This window comes from Glandiceps talaboti, chromosome 4, assembly GCF_964340395.1.
Source record: "Glandiceps talaboti chromosome 4, keGlaTala1.1, whole genome shotgun sequence".
In the NCBI taxonomy this organism is placed as follows: domain Eukaryota; kingdom Metazoa; phylum Hemichordata; class Enteropneusta; family Spengelidae; genus Glandiceps; species Glandiceps talaboti.
In genome coordinates this window covers 9,904,137-9,929,405 of record NC_135552.1, presented here as the reverse complement: position 1 = coordinate 9,929,405, position 25,269 = coordinate 9,904,137, and the positions used below count along the sequence as shown (strand labels likewise).

Sequence of the window (25,269 nt, the reverse complement as noted above, 5' to 3'; positions counted from 1 at the left end):
TGACAATTGTATTGTCAGAGAGATAATTATTCAATGTATGAAATTTTACTGTATTGAAGCATGTGTTACAGTCAATTTAATTATGTATTTAACTATAACAACTATTTAGGTTATGATTACACTAGTAACCGGAATCAGAACGCTTAGATATGTTAGCTACGATAGTCGATAGTTCTTAACACGCAACAAGTGATTACGTATGACTCTATAATGAGACTCTCACTATCAGATGATGGATACATCATGATCGGTCTGTGTCAAACTTTTTATACTGCATTCGTTTATATTGTGAGCTTAAAAAAACTGTCTTCTTTGTTTGACATTAACTTTGATTTCACCATAAATCATTCGACGGAATGAAAGAAACGTCGAATCTTAATATGATACATTTGTATTTGGATAAAATGTGGGAGAATAACTAAAGATAATTCAGGAGAAAAGAGTGACAGGTTTCTGTGTTCAGTTGAACTTTTAGATTTCTGTCAGAGCGGAGCCAGAGTTAGACGGAGTTAGATTTGAGTAGAAGATAGAGGTGGACGAGGTGACAAGTCTGTGACAAGGACAGACAGGTTTCAGTAGAGCTTTAGAATGAAAGTCTAGTTTAATCTTTGTATAAGTCAGACCATTTAATATAAAGTGCAAGGGAGATAATACTGTAAATGTGGACCTTGAGCGACAACACACGATAACGAACTAATACATACGATGTTTTTGGAATCAAATAAAATATACATGTACTCTAGACTAAACTAAACATGAATTATCTCCAAAATGTTCTAATATTATAATCCACTTATTACTAAATGTTAACCTAATATTCTGATGTAAAATGTGTTTCCTTGTATTAAAAAAATTATGTCTTTGTTTAAGATTATAAACAAATTTAGCAAATAGAGATTTCCCGCGTTTGTCCTCAAAATATCGTTTCAAACTTTGATGTGTATTTTAACTAAACTTAGAATATATTCCAAGTATATGATAAGCTTGTCAACGAGTCTTCTTATAGTGTGCTAATTTTTATCGAAACAAGGAATGGAAATATCACATAAGCCCGAATTTGAAACCTTTCACTTTTAAATTCAGAATATTTTACATTAAAACTCATCTTGTTTAACGTCACTGTAAATACTAAATACTGGCCTCAAAACTCTAGATACTGCTTCAATTTGCCGTACACTGATGTTACTAACACGGTGTATTGCTAAAACATTTCTAGGTCAAGTAGGTAATATTAAATTACATCCGTACAGTCATTTGAGTACCTTTTGCTAACCGTACGTGTATTGTCACAAGTTATGCTTATTTAAAAAGAAATTGTCTCTGGAACCTTATTTAACCTCTCTTGATAAATCAATATTCAAATTGATGCTATACAAATTAAATTTAGAACCTCTACACATACTTTGAAAATTGAAACTGGTCGTCGGAATGATACTCCAACAAGAGTAGAGAGACTTTGTGAAATGTGTAATTTAAATCAAGTAGAGGATGAATTCCACTTCTTACTTCTATGCCCATTTTACACTTTTATAAGGTCAAAATGCATTGCCAATCATTTTTATAATCCCCGCTGCATAATAAATTTGTACTACTTCTGTCGTATCGCAAGGTTAACACTCTCAGAAAAGTATGTGGATATATATTGTATGCTACTAAACTTAGAGAAGTTGCTAGTAGAAACTGTGAGATGCCTACTGTCCCCTACGTGGGACTAATTTATTATTTTCAAGTGATCTGTTCATTTATGTATAGTTAAGGTTTGTACCTTTTGGCCGGTGGACACCAGTACTGAATAAACGATTTATATATTGCTAAAACGTTTCTAGGTCGACTACGTAATATGAAATTACATACAGCCATGTGAGTACCCTTTGCTCACCGACATTCATGTAGGGTTTATGCTTTAACAGTGACCTGGTGGTTTCATTTTCACGAATACGTAATAGTGCACCTGTTTACTGAACGCACAGTCTGTTTCGGTAACTATATGATCTTCGGTAGCCACTGAGTCTGGTCACATACTGTACATGTGTTGTCCGTTATGGATATTTCTAGGGATCCCAAAAAACTTGAACTTCTGCTGAACCATCTCGAGGAGAAGTGCCTCGGGGCGATACCTGTCTACAATCTCGTGAGACACGTTCGAGACAAGAAGTGGGATAAAACCCACATATATGTCGACGACGAGAGTTTGCAAAAGTGTACAACCGTACTCTGTCATGGTCCAAGCATACTATCCGACAACATTGACGACGGTTCATGGTACCTGTACAGTGAAGACGAAGAAAATCTGAAGTCCATGCTACAGAAGGTCAACATTGCAGAAGGACGTCGACTGGATGGTTCCTTTCATAACAATAGTATAATCTTCGAAGATTTTAACAGTAAATTCCTTGAAACAATCACCGAGCATATGACCAACAACGGATTTAAGACAGACCAACAATACAGTGCAAAGTTATACGTTGAAAATCCTGATGAATCCGATAAAGAGTCTGTGAAGAGTGTACTTCCATCGGGTTATGAAATAGCCACACTTAAACCTGAGCATGCAGGGTTGGTTGCGTCGAATGTCTTTGGCTGCTCTTCATCTTCTGTTTCAATTATTAGGAAGATAATCGAAGAATTTCCCTCTGTCGCTATATATGCACCCAATGGGAGTCACCCAGTTTCGTGGATGAGTGTGTCACAGCATGGGCTTCTAGGATTTGCGTACACTCTACCAGAGTATAGGTACAGGAAATTCAATCAACTACGCCGTACAATGGGGTTATGTCTCCCCGAATATGGTTATAAGTTGTTGTATATAACATCAGATGATAATGACTCAGTTCAACATATAGTTAAGAAATCCCGGCTTAACTTAGTTATTCCCCTCCATCGAATAAATCGAGTTTACTTCAAAAGAGCTATGACAACGTCAGTAGATTCGAAATTGTAATCATATTGTTTCAGGATCGTTGAAAGTGTAGCAGTCATCCGATTCACAAGCGATCGTTGGGATCCATTGCTACGAAAACTGGGGACGCTCTGACAAAACTCTTGTTTCTTGGCTGAATGTTTCATGAATAACGAAATACTTTATCCTCAAGTGACCTCTGATGCCATGTTAAAAAGGAAAATTTCGAAGTGATGACCGGACAGGAATTGTTAGAGATTAGATTGTGATTTCTGCGTGAGGCGACGCATCGTGTCTAGATTTGGCAACAAACATAAAGAGCCTCATCCAGACATGCGTATTAAATGGCCACTGACTTGTCTACGTCAACACGGTGAAGATACATCCCGACCTATCACCATGGTAACACTATCATTCGAAGCCGAAGAGTGCCTTCAGAAAGGTTGATTAGGGGGTAACACGAATGTTTTATGCATACCATTCGAGATCACAGTAAAACGAGACACAAAGCACAAAACATTTGAATTATGAATATTAAAAATATAACTGATGACTGTTGTGTTTCATTTGTTATTCTCTTAAATCAACAAAGCTATATCTGATAGGATAGTCATTTTTCTCAAAGTCACAAGACTTCAAGTACTTTGGATAATCAGCTGATCGTCGCCATGTTTCAATCAAGATGTCAATCTTCACTAAAAAAAAAGAAGAAGAAGGAGAAATCGACATTTCAATCGATCTCTCATTGCATAGAAATAATCGACACCTCTTTCCGTTTTTGACCCTTGAACTGCATAGTTATTATATAATACGAATTATTCACTACATTTCACCACTTTCTCAGAGTAAATTAAATCATATTATATTTGATTTTATCTAATTTGATTTGATTTGATGTGATCTGGTTCGCTTTGCCCAGGCCTGGTCTTGTCTGGTTTGGTTTCGGTATAACATGAAGTTTTTTCATTAGGTTCGACAGAAAAACTGACATCTGTTGATGCACTCTCAAGAATTGTAAGTACAAAGCATAGTAACACATGTGCTTTCCAAAGTTGGATCCTTCCAAGGGCTCACGTCACATATGCCTATGGGCTAGTTCGATCTGCTCTGGTATGGTCTAGTCTGCTGTTAGTCTATGTGGTCCTGGGTTTTGGTCTGCTTTGCTCTGGTCTTTGACTGTTTCAGTTTGGTCTATCTAGTTTGACCTGGTCTGATTTGGTTTTGGTCTATTTTTGTTTGGTGAGGTCTAGATCTGGGCCGGTGTGGTCTCGTCTGGTATTGGCTGTTTTGGTTCGGTCTTCTTCATCTTCTTTTTCTTTGGGGTAGGGGTGGGGGTGGGTGTTTGGTCTAGTCTGGTCTGGTCTTGGCTGTTTCGGTCCGGCTTAGTCCGAGCTCCTCTTATTTAGTCATGGCCCGTTTTCGAATGATTTTCGGCGGGTCTGGTGTGATCTGGTCTGCTCTTGGCTGTTTAATACAGCCTAGTCGGACCTGGTCTGATTTAGTCTATTTTTGTTTTAACTTGTCTAGTCTGGTGCAGTGTGGTCTGGTGTGGTCTCATTGGTTTTTGGGGTTTTGGTTCGGGCTAGTCTGATCTGGTCTGGTTTGATTTGGTCTTTGTCTGTTTTTGTTTGGGCTGGTCTGATGTGGGCTTGGCCTGATTTTGTTTGGGTCGGTTAGGTCTGGTCTTGGCTGTTATGGTCGGTTCTAATCTTATCTGTTTTGTTTTCTTTTGACTGGTCTGACTAGCTGGTCTGGTAGGTCTGGTCATGGCTGTTTTGGTCCGATTTGGTCTTTGCCTGTTTTTGTTTGGTCTGTTCTGGTCTGGTCTGGTCTGGTCTGGTCTAGTCTGGTCTGTTCTGGTCTGGTCTTGACTGATATGATATGATATGATATGATATGATATGATATGATATGATATATCTAATTCAAAAACAATTACATATTAAAACTTTACTTTTGGTATGGTTTCGGTCATACATGGTTTATCAAGGAGCTGGATCTGTGACTGGTTTTATAGCCATATTTTTTGATAGAGTTAAAGATTGCTCAGTTCAAATGTGACATGATGAGATGGTATCATCTCCCAAACTTCGGACACATATTACCTTTAAATCTTTACTTGAACCAGAGAAGTATCTAACCTGTGTTTATCCTTTGAAATTCAGAATTGCTTTAGCAAGATTTCACTGTTCCTCGCACGACTTAATCATTGAAAAGGGGCGCCATGATGCTATCCCTGAGAACGAAAGGTTCTGTAGTTTTTTGTTTATTACAAAATAATTTGTGTGTTGAAACTGAATTTCATTTCTGAACTAAATTTCCTCTGTATCAAAATCTGAGGGAAGATCTTATACCAGCCTGACATAATAACAACTCATCATATGAAAAGTTTACTAACCTTTTACGCACCACCAATATAACACAGTTAAATAATTTAGCCGTTTTCATTTATTATGCAATGAAATGTGGACAGTAATTCTCATTTCTTCTTCTTTCTTGAAAAATGTACTTTAACACAGTGTCTTCAGATATTTTGTATTTTTTCCAAATATGTTTTGTGTGCTCTTTGGGACTATGGCCTTCCGCATGATGCAATAAACATTCTTCTCTGGTCTGGTCTGGTCTGGTCTGGTCTAGTGTAGTCTGGTCTTGACTGATATGATATGACATGATATGATGTGATGTGATATGATATGATATGATATGATGTGATATGATATGATATGATATGACATGACATGACATGACATGACATGACATGACATGACATGACATGACATGACATGACATGGCATGGCATGGCATGACATGACATGACATGACATGACATGACATGACATGATATGATATGATAGAGATCATGACAGTCTCTGAAGAATATAGACAGGGAAATGACATGAGTCAAATCTCAGACCACGACCTCAGTGGTCTGAGAGGCATCTGACAACGGTTTTTTTATGCCTTTCCCCTGTACTATTAGTAGTACGAGTTATATAACGAATGTTTGTTTTTAGCGTAGATAGGTATGTAAATTCTTATGTAAATAGATATCTGTGGTCGCCATTGGGTATTCCCACTGTGTCTTCAAAAAATGGATATTTCCAAACATACCAAAACACTTGGACATCTGTTGAATCATCTTGAGGAGAGACATCCTGAGGCGACACCTGTCTATAATCTCGTGAGACACGTTCGAGACAAGAAGTGGGATAAAACCCACATATATGTCGACGACGACAGTTTGCAAAAGTGTACAACCGTACTCTGTCATGGTCCAAGCATACTATCCGACAACATTGACGATGGTTCATGGTACCTGTACAGTGAAGACGAAGAAAATCTCAAGTCAGTGCTACACAAGGTCAAGATTACAGAAGGACGTCGACTGGATGGCTCCTTTCATAACAATAGTATAATCTTCGAGGATTTTAACAGTAAATTCCTTGAAACAATCACCAAGCATATGACCAACTACGGATTTACGACAGACCAACAATACAGTGCAAAGTTATACGTTGAAAATCCTGATGAATCCGATAAAGAGTCTGTAAAGAGTGTACTTCCATCGGGTTATGAAATAGCCACACTTAAACCTGAGCATGCAGGGTTGGTTGCGTCGAATGTCTTTGGCCGCTCTTCATCTTCTGTTCCAATTATTAGGAAGATAATCGAAGAATTTCCCTCTGTCGCTATATATGCACCTAATCGGAATGACCCAGTTTCGTGGACAACTGTGTCACAGCATGGTCTTCTTGGATTTACGTACACCCTACCAGAGTATAGGTACAGGAAATTCAATCAAATACGCCGTGCAATAACGTATCGTCTCCCCGAATATGGTTATAAGTTGTTGTATATAACAACAGATGATAATGTAGCAATTCAACACACAATCAAGAAATCCAGGCCAAACTTAGTTATTCCCCTCCATCGAGTAAATCGAGTTTATTTCAAGAAAGCTGTCACGCCATCAGTACACTCAAACTTGTAAGTGTTTCGGAATCGGGGAAGTGCAGCACTCATCTGATTCGAACAGCACTCCTCAGTCGGGGTCTCATTCTACGAAAACCTAGCCTTGAACTAGGGACGCTTACTGAAACAAAACGATGTGCCCGAGCACAATTTACAATGATTTACGGAAGACTTTTTCCCTAAGTGAACTCTGACGTCATATTTAAAAAAATCAACATTTTGGTTGGAACTGGCTATTCTTCGATTCCATGTTGTGGATAAGAGATTAAATGGTGGTCGCACCGCTACACATCATATTACAGTTTGTACTCAACAAACGAAAAGCACGTCATCCGAACTTGCATATCATGATGATTTCTGGGCTTTCCTGATAAACTTTTGCCTGTCTACTTCAGCGTGATGAAGAGTCACTCATAACATAACAAGCATGGTAGTAACAGCATTCAAAGCCGAAAGAGTGCTTTAAACGAGGATGACCAGAACCGAAACAAGAATGGTCTATGCATCGCATTCAAAATAAAAGTAAATATTACAAAACGCACAATCGTATTGAATTTTTTATCACACCTAGTCTATTTCCTATGTTGTAATTTTGTCAATACGTGGTCACGTGGTATTTAGGATTTTTACACTTTTCAAAAAATGACATTTACCGGTCAACAGCAATTTTCATGATGATGCCTGTACGGTCATCATCACGAAATCCGATGACCGATGATGTCATGTACGAATGGCGTAAATGTTTTCACAGCAGACGAAAATGGTGACACCTTGTGCTGGTGTTACCGATGATAAAATACAACTTTTTAATATTTTTGATTTTTTGCGAGGTCATCGTGAACTCTCAGCTGTCATAAAGTAATACTTTGAACAAATGCTTCCATTTCGCGAATAGTATTCTTCTGAGATGACAACACTGAAAGTTATTAAAAGATCGTCGATGTCAAATAATGATTAATTACAGACAGTTGGAAGAACAATGACGTGATCACATTGTTTAGCTAGTTTTTATATTTGTCAATATCATTTGCATTGAATTAAGGCAACAACAACACTGATGGAAAAGAGTTACGTTAACATTAGAGGTCTCCCCTCTATTTGTAACACTAGCGAAGTAGATGCTAGCCAGAAACTTCATAGTCTATCAGCTAGCCCTCGGATGTTCTTCCGATAAAATACGACACACAGCCGAACAACGCTATCGAGGATGGAACATCCGAGCAAGCCCTCACATGCGAACTTCGTTCGCTTATAGTTATAGCATCGAAAGAAAGCCCGAACGTCTAGCAGCAAGACTAGAAACTTCACGGCTTTTACAATGTTTTGACGACAAACTTTTCCACCCTTGTGTCAGAAAGGATTTCGACAATGAACACAGTTGGTAATTATTAAAGGAGTAAACTTTACAGATTCATGTGTTGTTTTTCAAACTACCTTTACTGTTGTCATATGGAAACCCTACTAGTACATAGTACATATATATCATATACTTTTTAGGCACGACAGACAATGCGTTAAATGGTGTGGTGTGTTTACAAAACACATGTTGACTGATTGTGCTCGTGCAACACCATAGGTCAGTTTCCGTCGGGCCTGTGGGTCACCCCAACACGGATTGTTTCCCTTTCCTCCGCCCTCGGGAAACAGTCTCACTCTATATTGGGATGGCCCACAGTCCCTCGAAGAAACAGACGTATGATCTTGTCCTTGGAATCAGTCCACATGTATTTGATGACTTTTGTGTTTCATTCAAATTGTTATTCTAATCAGTTAATCGTCAACGTTATATCTGATAGGGTAGTTATTTTTCAAAGAATGGCTTATATGGTTGATTAGATTTGATGTGGTGATGGAAAGTGAAGTGATGTATTATCATGTACTGTCATGTGATGTGATGCGATGTGATGTGTTCTGGTTTGCTTTTGTCTGGTCTGTTTCGTCTCGTCACGTCTTGGTATAACATGGAAGTTTTCGTCAGGTTCCGTATAAAACCTTGGAAAAAGTAACACCTGTTGATGTATTGTCAAAAATTATAAGAAGAAATCATAGTTACACATGTTTTCCAATCAGTTGAACGCTTCTGAGAGCTGACATATACCCCTGATCTAGTCCAGTCTGGCCTGGTCTGGTCTAGTATAGTCTGATCTGATCTGATCTGGTCTGACCTGGTCTGGTTTAGTCTAGTCTGGTCTCATCTGGTCTGATCTGGTTTGGTCTAGTCTGGTCTGATCTGGTTTGGTCTAGTCTGGTCTGATCTGATCTGGTCTAGTCTAGTCTAGTCTAGTCTAGTCTGCTCTGCTATGGTCTTGATCTGTTTTGGTCTTGTCTTATCTTGTCTTGTCTTGTCTTGTCTTGCCTTGCCTTGTATTGTCTGGGCTGCTGTGGTCTTGTCTTGGTATGTTTGATCTGGTTTGGTTTGGTTTGGTTTGGGTTGGGTTGGGCTGGGTTGGGCTGAGCTGGGCCGCTCTGATCTGGTCTTGTCTTGGTATTCACCAGTTTTGGTCTGGTCTGGTCAAGATCAGGGTCTGGTCTGATCTGGTCTGATCTGGTCTGGTCTGGTCAGGATCTGGGTCTGGTTTGGTCTGGTCTGGTCTGGTCTGGTCTTGCTATAATGTGAAGCTTTTTGAAAGGTTCGTTTTGAGTAGAAAACAGTGGAAAGGGGACACCTGTTGATTGTACTTTTAAGAATTATAAGAAGAAAATACGTCGTTTCAGACATTTCCCCAGGATCATCTAAACTTTAGTGACAGCAGACACTTTTTTCTCATGTCAGCGTTCACTGTTAACATTTTGCATGTACCGATAGTTTTACCAATGTGCCTGTAACTATGTAACTTGTAAGATCCACTTGTGCTCAGAACACAGTCAATTTATCTGAAACATTCTGACTTATAAGATATCCTTGCACTCAGAAACTCATAGTCGATTTGTGTGAAATTCATACACGATGACATGGTTCCGCTTTAATGGGTCAATTTCTCTTTTGCAATAATCCGTTTCCAAAGTCTTTTGGAGATATCATGAGCGAATTTGTACTTACTTCTGGTTCAGGCACTGGCGCCGTTTCTGGGTCAGGTGCCGTTAGCGTTGGTTGATTTTTAGGTCTTTCCTCCAATGGTTGTTACACAATATCATGGTTATTTTGAACAGGCTCTTGAGGTTCAGTTGACATAACTATAGATGGTATTTTAGGGTGAACTTCCACCATCGTTGCTTATACCTTGGATGGGTGTCCTTAGTGGTTCTGCCAATGTAATAGTTCTTGTGTTACAGACAGCTCTAGTTGTGGTTGTCCTCGTGGTTGTTCAGATGTACTGAGTCAGTTGTGTCTGCCCCAGTCACATATTGATTGTCTATAGTTACAGGAGGCTAACTTCTTGGTTCGATACCATTGCTCCAGGGTTGAATGTATGAGTACTGTGTGTAGTATTAGTAGTTGGCTCACCTGACACAACATTGTTGTTCTCAGTAACTCTGGGATGATCTACGTACTGGTACTATAGTACATACATTTCATCATCACTGGATGAGTCTGAAGACGAGTCACTTTGTGATGTTAACGTTGTTGATTTGAAAATATTAGTTTAGTCATTTGGAATATGAATGAACTTTGCACACACTTTGGGTTCTTGGCCGTCCCACAATTAATTCTTGGGTATCCATCCCACTATAACCAGTCAACGGGTTGGAAAGATATACACCGTACCATATTAATGACTTGTTTGTGGTCACTATTGGGTACGGACACCGTATCGTCAAAACATGGATATTAGTATTACCAAAAATACCAAAAAATTGGAGCGTCTGCTGAATCATCTTGAGGAGAAACATCCCGAGGCGACACCTATCTACAATCTCGTGAGACACGTCCGAGACAAGAAATGGGATAAAACCCACATATATGTCGACGACGACAGTTTGCAAAAGTGTACAACCGTACTCTGTCATGGTCCAAGCATACTATCCGACAACACTGACGATGGTTCATGGTACCTGTACAGTGAAGATGAAGAAAATCTGAAGTCCATGCTACACAAGGTCAACATTACAGAAGGACGTCGACTGGATGGCTCCTTTCATAACAATAGTATAATCTTCGAGGATTTTAACAGTAAATTCCTCGAAACAATCACCGAGCATATGACAAAGAATGGGTTCGGAGTGGATAGAAAATACAACGGGCGTTTGTACGTAGGTAATTCCGACAAAGTTTCGGACTTATATCCGTCATTTCTCAAACCAATACTTCCAGATGGTTACGAGGTATCAATACTTAAACCCGAGCATGCAGAGCTGGTTGCATCTAACGCTGTACTTTGTACTTCAACTTCTGTCCCGATCATGAGAAAAATAATCGAAGAATTTCCCTCTGTCGCTATCTATGCACCTGGTAGAACCAAACCAGTTTCGTGGATGAGTGTGTCACAGCATGGCGTATATAGTTTTACGTATACCGTACCCGAGTACCGGAATAAGATGTTGACATATGTACGAGCCGCTTTTACCACACGCCTACCGAGTTATGGCTACAAGCTTTGCTTCATTACAGTGGACCATAATACACCGGTCCATCACGTTCTTAACAAGAAGGTACCATTGGGTTCCATCTCTCCCGTTCATCAAGTAAATCGAATATATTTCAAGAAACCCTCGGCATCGAAAATGTAGTGAAGAACGAAATGTCTACTTTTTAAAAGCTACATTTTCATTTACCGTGTAAAATACAGGCACACAAGTCAATACAACTACTTATTGATAGTACCGTAATGCTTTCGCGGGTGGAATATATTAAATTGCAATATTTTAGCGAGTGGAATATGAACTTGCAATATTTTAGCGAGTGGAATATGAACTTGCAAATATTTTGTGGGTGGAATGTGAACTTGCAAATATTTTCTCGTGTGGAATATGAACTTGCAAATATTTTCTCGTGTGGAATATGAAATTGCAATATTTTAGCGAGTGGAATATGAACTTGCAATATTTTAGCGAGTGGAATATGAACTTGCAAATATTTTGTGGGTGGAATGTGAACTTGCAAATATTTTCTCGTGTGGAATATGAACTTGCAAATATTTTCTCGTGTGGAATATGAACTTGCAAATATTTTAGCGAGTGGAATATGAACTTGCAATATTTTAACGAGTGGAATATGAACTTGCAAATATTTTCGCGGATGGAATATGAACTTGCAAATATTTCGTGGGTGGAATGTGAACTTGCAAATATTTCATGGGTGGAATGTAAACTTGCAAATATTGTTGTGGATGGATAATGTACTTGCAAATATTTTCGCGGATAAACTTGCAAATATTTCCGTGGGTGGAATATGAATTTGCAAATATTTTTGAGGGTGGACTACTTGCGGATGGAATGTGAACTTACTTGCAAAATTTTCGTGGGTGGAATATGAATTTGCAAATATCAAATATCTGAACCGAAACAATGTTCCAAATCAAGCTAAACGGCGCCCTCTGTACTGTTAAAGGTATATCTAGAGCATTACGCGAATTATTACAACGCTTTCAATGTTTTTTTAAAAAATAATATCATCAAGAGATTGGAGCTACAAATAAACGCTAATAAATAAGTCAAGACTCATCGGTAATTTAGTTAGCATAATTTTTGATGAACCCTTTTCGTGTCTGCAATATATGTGATATGATATGATATGATATGATATGATGTGATGTGATATGATATGATATGATATGATATGATATGATATGATATGATATGATATGATGTGATATGATATGATATGATATGATATGATAGAGATCATGACAGTCTTTGAAGAATATAGACAGGGAAATGACATTAGTCAAACCTCAGACCACGACCTCAGTGGTCTGAGAGGCATCTGACAACGGTTTTTTATGCCTATCCCCTATATTATTATATTTACGAGTTATATAATGAATATCAAGTTGAGATTTTGATTTCATTTGTTAGTTTTCAGCGTAGATATGTAGGTCTGTCAATGTTGTGGAAACATTTCCGACATCAAAAGTCAAATATTAATATTAAAACTATTTTTTACGGAAATCAAGCTATAGGCGAATTAAGATAGACACACACAAATTCTAAAACTATGACGAGTATGTTGATATTAGTTATTTGATGTCAAAAAATCACCACGTGACCAAGCCCTAAGTCTGTTGACAATTTATATATCATGAATGGATATTTTTATATCATCTAGAATATCATCACATCTAGTTTGCTGCTTCAAACTTTCTCGTCCATAATTTGATCTGCTCTGCCTTTGGAAGAGGTTTGAAATTCGTATCGCTGCGGGCGCTATCGCAATGCGTTCCACTTTCGGCACAGAAGAATTTCATGAGGGAATCTCGTACCGATAGCTGGGCTACTGGTGACGTAGTCACGGTAGATTTTCATGGGAGAGTGGTTGTATGTGGTAAATTCGTATCACGAACCATCCAGAACCATTTATTCATATATTATGTGACCTTACATTCACTTTTGGAGTGCAATATTCCAGGCTCCTTTTTTCTTGACTGTATAGTATTAAGTTTGTAATGTTTTCTTAGCATAGACTCTAGACTTGTTGAGGGCGTCCAGCGAATGTTGTCCCAGTAAGCATAAATTAAAGAGCGCACGTACATGGGTAGGTGGGTGGGGTCTGAATTAACTTGCGTGCAATATAGGATTTGTGTCTTTACTTATTTGAGGTCATTCGTGACGCGAAAGGACGCACTAATCACTCATCAAATTGAAGTTGAGTAGAAGTTGTTTTCTAAGAATTTACCTCCGGACTACCACAACCATAACCACAACCACAATCACAACCACCGATAGCCATTCCTGGTGATTGATTTATCAGTAGAGTTATTTGAAAAATTCAAGTAGCAGACAACAATTCGAACTTTAAAGAAAGAAGGGAATCCGAGAAAACTTCATATTGTATACCTTAGTTCATCTTTTAGTATCGATGCACTTTTCATATTCCATTTCTACCATGAATTACTAAATTACCTGGGTGGTTTTTTTTTTCAAACTGTGGGCGCGAGTTTGTTATTGATCTGACGGTTGATTCTAACAATTCTAACACTGACAGTTGCCTCAAAATATGTTCAATTGTCTCTTTTTGTTGGACCTTGTCCCATAATAATGAATTTGATGTTATTCTTATTGATTCAGTCAGTTCCAACGGGCCGAAAATCCACAACTCAGACGATAGGAAAGTTAAAATCACTAAGACATCCTCCTCCTCAGAAAATAAAGAAAATTACTCCAAAATGAGTACAGAAAAGTTAAATGTACAAAGTAACTCTGGTCAGTTAACTGCCTTATACAAAGAGTCAGCTGTTATTGTGGTTTAGTTAGAGACCACGTTGGTATCCTGAGACTAGTTGTTATTATAGAACTATCGATGGCACGACCATGCCCATAGAGTTTTGGGTAACGTGGTTGCGACGAAGTTGAGCTGTAGAGTTGAAGATTGAAACGTTTATACTATTTGACTGATTGGAATGTATTTTTAAAATTAATTCTTTTTGCAATACCGCTTCTTTTTTCTTCTTCTGGGATCCACTTTCCAGCCAAAAAAGGCAAAAAAAATCAATAATACTGAGATTTTTTTTATTGTTACACCATGGAGGTAGAAAGGGTGTCCTTATCGATCTTGATCGTTATCAGGGATAAGTGAGCGCTAAGTACCCCCTAATTGAGTATCACTATACAAAGACAATCTCGTTAAGTGAGAAATGTTAATTGCTTCACGCCCTCTTGAGTTAATTAGAAGTCAAACAAACAGCGCGAAAGTCAAAACTCAATGGCTCATGGGTAATATCAAAAATGGCGACGAAAAAGTTATTCTTGAGTGTCGTGGTCACGTCGCTGGTATGGTTTGCTCTTGTGGTAGTGTACATTTTAAATTCTAACAAAAAGAATGGACCGGAACAATTTATCAGAAGAAACAGCGGACGATACAGGGATTTAGCGGCTGTCTTTGACGACGACGACGTCTCGTCTGTGGGAACAGACCGACACCGCTCCGGACCGGGAGAAAATGGTCAACCCGTGTTATTGTACGGTGAACAGAAAAAGAAAAGCGAGGAAACGTTTGATATAAACGCGTTTAATTTGGTTGTAAGTGATATAATATCATTTGAAAGAAGTGTTGCAGATGTGCGGCACCCGTTGTAAGTATATTTTGATTTTTTTTTCTTTCTTTGGAAAAAAAAGTTTTCATTGTAAATTCGTCATTGTATTTGTAAGTAGGTTCGTATTCACGCGTCTACTGTGTGTCGTGTTATTGTTTGGGTCAGCTGGTGCCTTGTAAACACGGGCCGACTTTACAAAAACATACCCGTTTAGTGACATGAATGGAGAACCATTTCAGCTCAAGTTAATTGACTGTGTTTTTCATTAACCCTATCCGAGTCAAACTCAGAGTTGTTCGCCTTCAAAATCAATGCCCACCGTAATACGTTGACTGTGTACTTTTTTTGGTCCACGTTGAGGTACTTCGTTTACACTAGGCGCGGGCGGGTACAAAACCGAACCTAATCAGTATGTGTGGGCATGGCATGGTGTGGGCAGGGACAGATATTTTTGTAGCCCTAGGGTTTTTGACCTTTAGTTTTTTTATTCCCTTTGTCTACTCAATCGTGTCAATTGTGTAAAGCCAACTTGTCAGACAAAACAATTCGCTGGACGATTTTGCTTGAAAGAATATTCTCTTATTCAGTTGCATGTACACTGTCTGGTAAAGTTCGACTTTCACACAGGAAGCTAGACAATCGCTCGTCTGGTCTTTCAGAAATTCAGTGCATGCGTCTGAGCATGGTCTGAGGTACATAAAATTATTTTTAAAAAAGCAGGGAATAAAGGATAATATATGTAAAAAGGATGATGGCAGTTTTTAGGTGTATATATAGAAAGTGTGTACATGGAAATATTGTAATAATTGAAAGTGTATACAGAAAATGTTGAAATGACAACTTTTATGTTTTAGTTTTTATGATAATGGATGGTTTATATAGGCTAACCTTTTTTCAAGGTTGAAAATGTTTACTTTTGAGATGACGTGGGTTTATATTTTATTGAGATCTGACTTGACAAGAATGAAGTTTCTTCTCCTTTGCCCCTGAAAATATAGGAAACAAGTTTAATTATGCATTACATTACTAAGTTTTGTGTGTACAGTGTGGTTGGATAAACATGATTACTGCAGCTATGTACTATGGTTTAGTTTTAAACATGACGTACATAACAAAACATTTTTTTGGGATTCCTGTCTTTGTATTGAGGTGAACTGGACTGGTGTTTTTTCTGTTTTCTTGTCCATGACAACAGGTGCAGAAGCACAAAAATCTTCTGGTGATATTTGTTTTTATGACCCCATAGTTAATTGTTCACTTACATACTTTCACACTTCCACAGTGAGGAGTACTAATACAAACACTCTTGTTGCAATCATAAACATCTGTATGACTTAGTCTGGTGTATCAACAGCCTTCAAGTTTGCCATGTGTTTTGAAATTGATGGGCTGGAACTTATTTAACCATTGGACCATCACCAATAAACGGCTTTATTTTTTAAAAAGACGGACTGTCGAAAGTGAACAATGTCGGTGAATTGGCCTAATCATGCACATCTGCTAGTCAAAGACTTCTAGTATAGTTGTACATAGTATGAAACCAGTCATGCACGTCTCAGTCTACCTAGTAACAACTGTCATGATCTCACTCCTGAATAACTACATACAATAATTGATACTGTCCCAAGGGATGGTTTTGTTCACTTTTCCATAAATTCTATGCCAATAGTCCCAAACAGATAATAAAAGAGGCGACACTCAGATAACAATACAGGAAGTGACCAAGATTGAACTCTTGCAGGTGTCTTCTACACTGAAGTATGTTGTTTACTTGGAAGGATGTAGGCATCAGTATCCATACACTAATCTTTTACTTTTGACTGAAATAGTAAACTCATCACACACTTTAAGGATAACAAAAATATAGGTACAGTTTGAATTTTTACAGTTTTATTTTACTAGGTTCAAATAGCCATGAAATTAATAACACATGATGTGTACAATGTTAGAATTTATATGACATGTACTCAGAAACTCATTTTAGTAATGGGACTGTTAGTTGTTACCACAGAAGTTGGCGACTCAGGTAGAGTATAATGTTTTAAATTGTAAACTCACTGACCCTGCTGTGCCATCTAGATGTAATCCCATGTTTAGAATTTGTAGAATTTTTTCATCGTCATGTACTCAGAACTCATATATATGTTACTACAGAAGTCGAGTAGACTAAGGTAGAGTAAAAAGTTTAAATTGAAAACCTTATTGATCATGCTGTGCCATCTAGATGTAATCCCATATGTAGAATATGTAAACTTTTTATATCGTCATGTTCTAAGAACTGGTTCTATTAATTTGGATAGAAGTCAGTGATGTTGACATGGTTTAAATGAAAATCATAAACCTCATTGTAGTGCTACATGATATGCCATCTAGATGTAAGCTCATAATATGTAGAATTTATGTCATCATGTTCTAGGAACTCAGTATATTGATTTTTACCCCAAGTATTAAGGTGTAGTAAAAAACTTGCATCCCTGACCATGCTATGCAATATACCATTGATGTGTAAGCCCATAAGTAGAATACATGTCTTCACATACATGTACTAGGAACTCATTCTAGCAATTTTACCCACAGAAGTCAGGTATAGTGAAAACGTTAAATTGTAGAACTCACTGATCATGGTATGATATCCCCTCTAGATGTAATCCTATATGTAGAATGTTAATCATCACATACCAGGAACTTTTATTGATTTGACCACAGAAGTGAGTGATAGTAAAAAGTTAAAATTGTAAGCCTTCCATGTTATGCTATCATACCCTGTATCTATAAATCCAGTCAAAGGCGGGTCGCTTGGGGCAAAAGCAATATAGCTTCCCCCCCCCCCCCCCCCACATTATAAATTCCACAAGTGTGGACAACTTGTATCAAATTCTAGTTGGAATGCATGTGTAATTGGACACACATGCACACAAATATAAAAGGTATGAGAATAGATTGGTGTGGGAAACGTACAATCCCGCATGCATGCATTGATAACGCCGTAAACCATTGTACACACTCACACTCTAGTCTTGATCAAGTGTCAGTACAAGAATGTGAAATGAAAACCAAACTGTGCATGCTGTTGATAGCTCTCAAATGCCACTGTTGATATGTGTGAAGCATACAGTTACTATAGTTTGGGTATGACCATACTCACATGAAAACAATTCTTATCGTGAGGACAGTCATGTTTTCACTATATAGTATTCTTCCCTACTTTCCTACTTCACTGTCTTCAGCTTTGAACATTTTTATGAGTAGACAGGCACTTCTGAATAATAGATTGAAATCCAGGGGGTGTAATGACCACTTGTATGAGTTACAATAAAATTAATTGCCCTTCAAACTGTTTCCAATCTGTGCAAATAGAAATCTATCAATACTCAACTTCTAAAGGAGAGGATATGAAAAAATACAAATAAAGGTGAGAGTACCATTAATTTTCATAAATTAATATCTGATGCAATACTACTTTGATTAAAATGCAATGTCAAAAGATCGATGGAGGATAAGAAATAAAATTAGTTTTGCCTCGGACCCTCTTTCTCCATGACTAGTAGAAGTGATATTTTTTTTGGATTTCATTACAAACAATTCCGACATTTTCTTGGCTAGTGAAAGTTGTTTTCCGCTTTTGATTTTACCCCACATATGTATACGTCAAACAAGTACAAAAAATAAAGCCATTTAATTTATCAAAATGTTTCAATTTTATTAATTTCAGTACTAAATGATTACAAAAATGGCATAATTTTTTTTCTATGATATACATACTTTGAACAGATGTAGTCACTTAGTTGTGTATCTCATACAGCTGAACCAGTTATAGCACCAGACTTGCATGAGTGTTAAAAATAGAATGTTTTGTTTACTGGTATTACTGAGTAATTGAGGTAATTAAAATAACAAACCCACTAGCAAATTCACTTCATTAGGTGTGAAATTGTTATAAATGCCTGGTAGCCTATATAGAAGCACTTGTTGTTTAAATTTACAAGTTGGTCCTCCAAACTAAATTGACATGTAAGTTGTAAGTGTGGAAAGTTGTCTGATATTCCCGCTGTACAAATTATGACAGTCTTACCAAGACTGCTAGGAAAATGGACACATGGCACAAGCCAAAATATAGCATTGCCTGATTATTAAAAATTGAAGAACGTTACACTATTAGACTGACTAATGAAGAACTTGTATGTAGTTCATGTATACATGTATGCTGTCACTGAGTATCAGTAGATTGCATAAAAAATCTGTGCAAAGCTTGCCTCCTAATGGTCAATTTTAACAATATTACTTTATATACCAAGACAATAATTTACTACCACTTTACTAAGAATTGTTGGAAATTTTTAAATTTCTATAGTTTCAGTTATTTTCATAACGAAATCAGATATTTATAATCTTGTCAGTAACACAAGTAGAATACTCAGTGATTTGGTAAGGTTTGGGAACTTGTGACAAATAAGTTAAACTTACACTGATCATGGATATTTTTGGTGAGAAATCCTGTAAAATACATTGGGTACTCACTTGGCCAATTGGGTATATAGTACTGCTAACCACCCTTTCAAAATCAAGTTGCTATGATTGCAAATAAGATACTCTGAATATTAAGTCACCTTAAGTAATATAGATATTAAATTTAAAAAAACTTACATAGATATCAAAGTATGCAATGTTTAGGTGGGGAACGCTCTGAAATACATGGGATAACTCCCTTGTACTAGTTATAGGCATACTGTACCCTGTATTTAAATAATTAACTACCCTTACAAAAACATTGAGAACTAGGATACCAGGAGCAAATTAAGTCACCTGTCACAACAAAAGTATTGGAAGGTTATATCCAAGTATACTGTATACAATGTACCTTTTTTTTTGGATGGGGAACTAAGTAGTAAAAGACCTAGGGGACTCCCTTGAAGGCTACTGCACAGTAAACTGCCTTTACAAAAACATTGAGAAGTGCAACCAGAATACCAGGAGCAAATTAAGTCACCTGTCACAGCAAATATATTGGAAGGTTAAGTATACATTGTACCATATTTTTGGTGGGGAACTAAGTAGTAAAAAACCTTGGGGACTCCCTTGAAGTTGAAGGCATAATGTACCTAGGGTACAAACTGCCCTAGTGAAAACATTGAGAGGTTCAACCAGAATACCAGGAATAAATTAAGTCACCTGTCACAACAGAAATATTAAAAACTATACAGATATCCAAAGTACATATCTTTTATGGAGGAACCTTGGTCTAATTTTCAAGCAAGTTCGAACAAACAAGTTTCCAAGATGGTAGTTGGTGCAAGATTGCAAACTATCTGGGGGAACTCCCTTGAAGGCAATTGCCCTTATGAAAACACTGAGAAGTATGACCAGAAAACCCGGAATAAGTCACCAGAAATATTGAAAACTTGTTCCAAAAGTTATACCATACTGTTGACATAATTCATTAATTATATGGTTTGAAGTATATTTGTCAGAGTACTGTGATAAAGGACATCATTAGTTTATGTTTACTCAATGTCTGTGTCTGTGTCTGTGTCCTTATCAAACATGTGTCAAAAATAGTTCTGTGTTTGTAGACCTGTAAGTCGGTCTCACCTGAAATTAGCATTCACCAACTAGGTAAATCCATTCTGTCAATAGAAGTAAAAAAAAAAAAAAGACGCCCACGGAAACAAATAAAACAAAATAATCAGAAACGAGTGTACAAATGGTAATGAATCCATCTTTGATGCATTTACGTGTAAAAAAAAATATAAAAAAATTTGAAATTGAACCAGCAGGACAACAAAGATATTTTAAGTTGAAGGAGACACATTCCAGTGGATAGTAAAGAAATCCCAGCAGAGGCTACTTCGCGTTGGCCCGTTCACAATATATCATTAACTTTACCTTAGCCTTTGATGCCTTGTATAAACACTTGTCTAGGATACATTCTACAACTAAGTGGCAGTTTGAAGAGACTGCAAACATGTTGTAGTCTTTACTTTACTGTATCTGTGTTTTTTCTTCAAGATAAATTCATGCTATAACTAATCAGTCAAACATTGCTTTATCAATCATACTTATTTTTTCTATGATTTGACATCTGAAGATAGCATTTAACAATTTGATAGTAGATATTGATGTTATTTTGAGGTGAAAGATGAGCTTTGTCAACATTTCTGTCTTTTCTGTGCTGGGTACCAGTATAATTTTGACTTCAGGGCACACATATTTGGATAAGATTCTTTCAATGACAGTGTCAAAGGGCAGGGCACATACTAACACCAGGGTCTGGGAAATCTAAATAGATTGTTTGCGAAAGCTTGTCAAGTGTATACCCTTGTTAATTCATGTAGTCTGGGGAGTTTGAATATGGAAACATGCTAATATCACTGTATTCAACCTACTTTGGCCTGCTATTAAGGCAACAGTAACTCACTGTCCCTGTGATAGTTCCATGCTATTTCTATATATAGATATTGGCCATCTTTCCAAAGCTTATGCCCATGCTTAATAATCTACATAGACTATGGTTGGGGTTGGGGATGGGGGTTGGGGAGTTGGTTGGGTTGGGGGTGAACATGCAAACATGTTAATAATAGTAATATTACTGGTATCACATGGGTATGCTATTTTAAAGTCATACTCATAGTATTAGTAAGTCATTGTCCTTGTCACATTTACATGCCATTTTTGTTCATGAATATAAAATATACATAATTCATATTCATAAAAATACAAAATACAAACATCCTATTAAAGTATATACATATACCCATGTTACTGTAATATTCATACTCTGGTGGGATATGGAGACATGCTAAAATCTCCATTTTCTACATGTGCATGCTATTTAGAGCCACATTACTCACTGTACCTGTGACATTTCCAAGCCATTCCAAGTTCATATATATTTTTCAAACATTCCAAGTAAATATACACTTGTTAATTTTTATAGTCTAGGGACTTAGAATATGGAACCATGCTATTATTGCTAATATCACCATTTCGTACATGGGCTTTATATTTCAATCCATGTAAGTCACCTTACCTGTGACATTTTCATACTATTTCTAATTCCCCAATTCTATTCATAGATAGTGACCAGGCTTCCACGTTACATGTTAAGTGATCTAGTCAAAGGGGTTTGAATATGGAAACATGCTATTAAATATCACCATTTCCTACATGGAATTGCTGTGGTATATATAAGCCATGTAGCTACAAATAGCTCACTGTAATGTGTTTCTGTGACAATGTATATTTTATTGCTGCTAGTAATGTCATCCCACGGATCATTGTGAACTTTATTTTTTACATCATCAAAGATGTTGGAAGTTGGAAAAACAGGATTAATGAAAAACTAAATCATTATATCCACAGTGGCACATCACAAAAATGATGAGCATAAATTTACAATTTTTTTCTTAGATTCAAAATTTGACACGGTGACCCATATTTTGATTTGATTTTTAAACAGAGATTGATTTTAAACTGGAAGTTTCACCATGCCAAGTACTAGTCTAGTTCCCTGTGCAATACAAGTTATGATTTTTAAACAGAGATTGATTTTAAACTGGAAGTTTCACCATGCCAAGTACTAGTCTAGTTCCTATGCAATACAAATTATGATTTTTAAACAGAGATTGATTTTAAACTGGAAGTTTCACCATACCAAGTGCTAGTCTAGTTCCTATGCAATACAAGTTATGATTACTACGATTGTCTCCACTCACTAGTCGAGTCGAAGTCAGACATTCTAGTGTTAATCTGGCTAAACCCCAAGTTGGGCAAAGGGAAAACGATGCATGTCAGTAGTAATTTATCACAAAGTGACAGACAGTTGTAATTGGTTACTTCCTTCAGACAATTACTCATTAATATTCAGTTAGTACGGCTGTACTAAACTAAAATCATGTTACTTACGCGTCACGTTTATATGAACGCTGTCGGGGTAGCACACATTTCTGTGCTAGAGTTACAACTTTGACGACGCAATGAGTGGAAAACTAATCATAACTGGTATCGTATAAGAACTAGACTAGCCAAGTACCAGCAACATCTCAAGTTTTGTATTTTTAAATGCATGCCACCTTTAGGTATATAAATATCACCTTTGTTGGTCTATTCTCTTCACAAATATCAACATCTGAAAACACCTTTCACGTTGACTACATACCATTAATGTGTTTGGAATTCCCCTGAAAAGGATAGAATATAAAAATAATATATGATGAAAAAAAAAGATATGAAAGAAATATCAGCTTTTTTCAACTTTATAAAAAGCACATAGAGTGCCAGCACAGACACTAACCCTTTAAAACTTACTGGCAGACTTCACATTGTTTAGGATTGAAAAGTTTATTTTGAAAAGTTAATTAAATCAGATACCGTGTTTGTTCAGTAAATATAGAGTCCAACTGTATTGTGACAAAAGCACATTGAAATGAGGTGTTTTAAATGCAGCCCCATGCACCAGTGCAATAGTCTTCTGTGTGTAAATCCCAAAAGCATACACTTAATAGATGTAAGCTCAGTTTGCACAGGTATGTGGTGGCTAGCTACCAAACAGATTAGACTACCCATATCAGTAAATGAGTCATGTCTGGAGTCTGAATTTTTTACTGTGATAAACCATAGACCCTGCACGTCATATAAACACTTTTAATCTGATATAAGCTGAAATGTTATTGGTGAAATCAATATAATTAATATAAAATGAGATAACTTATAAGTTATATGTGTATTCTGGGACTGATAACATGAATCTATGTATGAACTGCAGCTGTAGTGTTATCCTGTCTGTGATATAGCAATGTCTCAAAGAGTGAAGTAGTGCCACGTCATCAAAATACTGTTTTTATCCGTTTACTTTGAGCTGTCGACATCCAAGAAGTAGCAAACATGTACTTGTACTCTATGTCAATGTGTTATGTTTTACTTCTGCTGTTTCCCAGGCCTTCAGCCAAGGAAACTGTAAGTTGCATAAAAGGGTCTTAATCACCGAGTACAACTCAAGTAGTGGCAAAGACATTATGTCAGAAGGATTTTCTGGCTAATTGGAGAAAAAAAATTGGGCCAGAAAATATAACGTAATCACACATGGACACCTGCACAATGAAAACGCTGAGAAAGACGATGCCTTTGAATGTTTTTTACTTATTCTGTGATGTCGAAGCACAAAAATAAATCCTTTACTTATGGTTTGACCCTACTTGTACAACTCGACTCAAGCAAGTTGATATGTTTTATTCTACAGTGTACTGAGCTACAATAATATAAGTGTTGATTTTATGTTGAGTGAACTTCTGACAATTTTATTGCTTTTTGCTGCCCTGGATTTAATAAAATATTTATTATTATGATGATACAGTTGATTTATTGTACATTTTGATAAAAATTACAGTTTATTGATGGAAATACATGTGTAAACAGTATCAGTATTTGTGTAGAAGTTTATCTTGGCGACGCCGATGGCATCCCTAGTGTGATGCTGTAGAGTTGAAGGATAGGCCACAGACAGCAATAAATTCCAAAATGATAAAGGCTAAGCTGTTTCTAAGATTCTTTCTATTCACATCACTGGCATTCCAAAGTTCATTTAACACTGAATAGTAGCTAAGTTTACTTGATAATCCTACACAACTGCAGATCCTGGATACTTAGTTTTAGTTCTATTACCAAGACTTACGTCAAATCATGTTACTAGGGTATGGTAGATATTGAATCTCAAATGCTAAAGGTGAATTTTATGTTTACACAGAAGTGGATTTCTTGGTTTGGTAGGACCATTTTACATTAACTTACCTTTGAGTACAGTATAATAATAATATTAAAAATCTTGTTTGTTATATTTTGAAAACAATAACGTTGATCCAACTTGTAACTTTTCTTGGAGACATTTAACTTAAAACTCAGGGGTTGTGTGTTGTGCATCTTCAAGTGCACAGAAGTTTTGGGATATTTACAAACAAAAGTTTGACACTAAAGTTCAAAAGTTTGTGGGTTTTTTTCTCTCGAAATTTCAAGCATCATGCATGTGTAATACCAAGGTATACCTTGTTTTGATCTGTTATTTTTGTACGAATTTACTTCTCTCTGCGTCTGACATGTCTTGAGGCACAGCAGTTGTTCAAGTTACCTCAGTTCCCCCCACAACAGAATTTTTACTCTGCAACAAGAGACAAAAAGAGAAACAAATCCGTATAAGAGAACTGATCAAACCATTGATATTCATTTGGATTGCAAAATCTGCAAAGAATTCCATACTTTGCACTAGAATCTTGAGAACCC

General features: G+C 36.8%; 1 protein-coding gene across 1 annotated transcript in view; it reads left to right on the top strand.

The window, feature by feature from the left end:
• The first annotated feature begins 14,692 nt into the window (after positions 1-14,692).
• Positions 14,693-25,269, top strand: part of LOC144433982 (polypeptide N-acetylgalactosaminyltransferase 13-like) — a 61,026-nt gene continuing 50,449 nt past the window's right edge. Inside the window, exon 1 of the mRNA XM_078122405.1 lies at positions 14,693-15,039. Coding sequence (XP_077978531.1) covers positions 14,693-15,039 — 347 coding nt within the window. The remainder of the gene's footprint in view (positions 15,040-25,269) is intronic.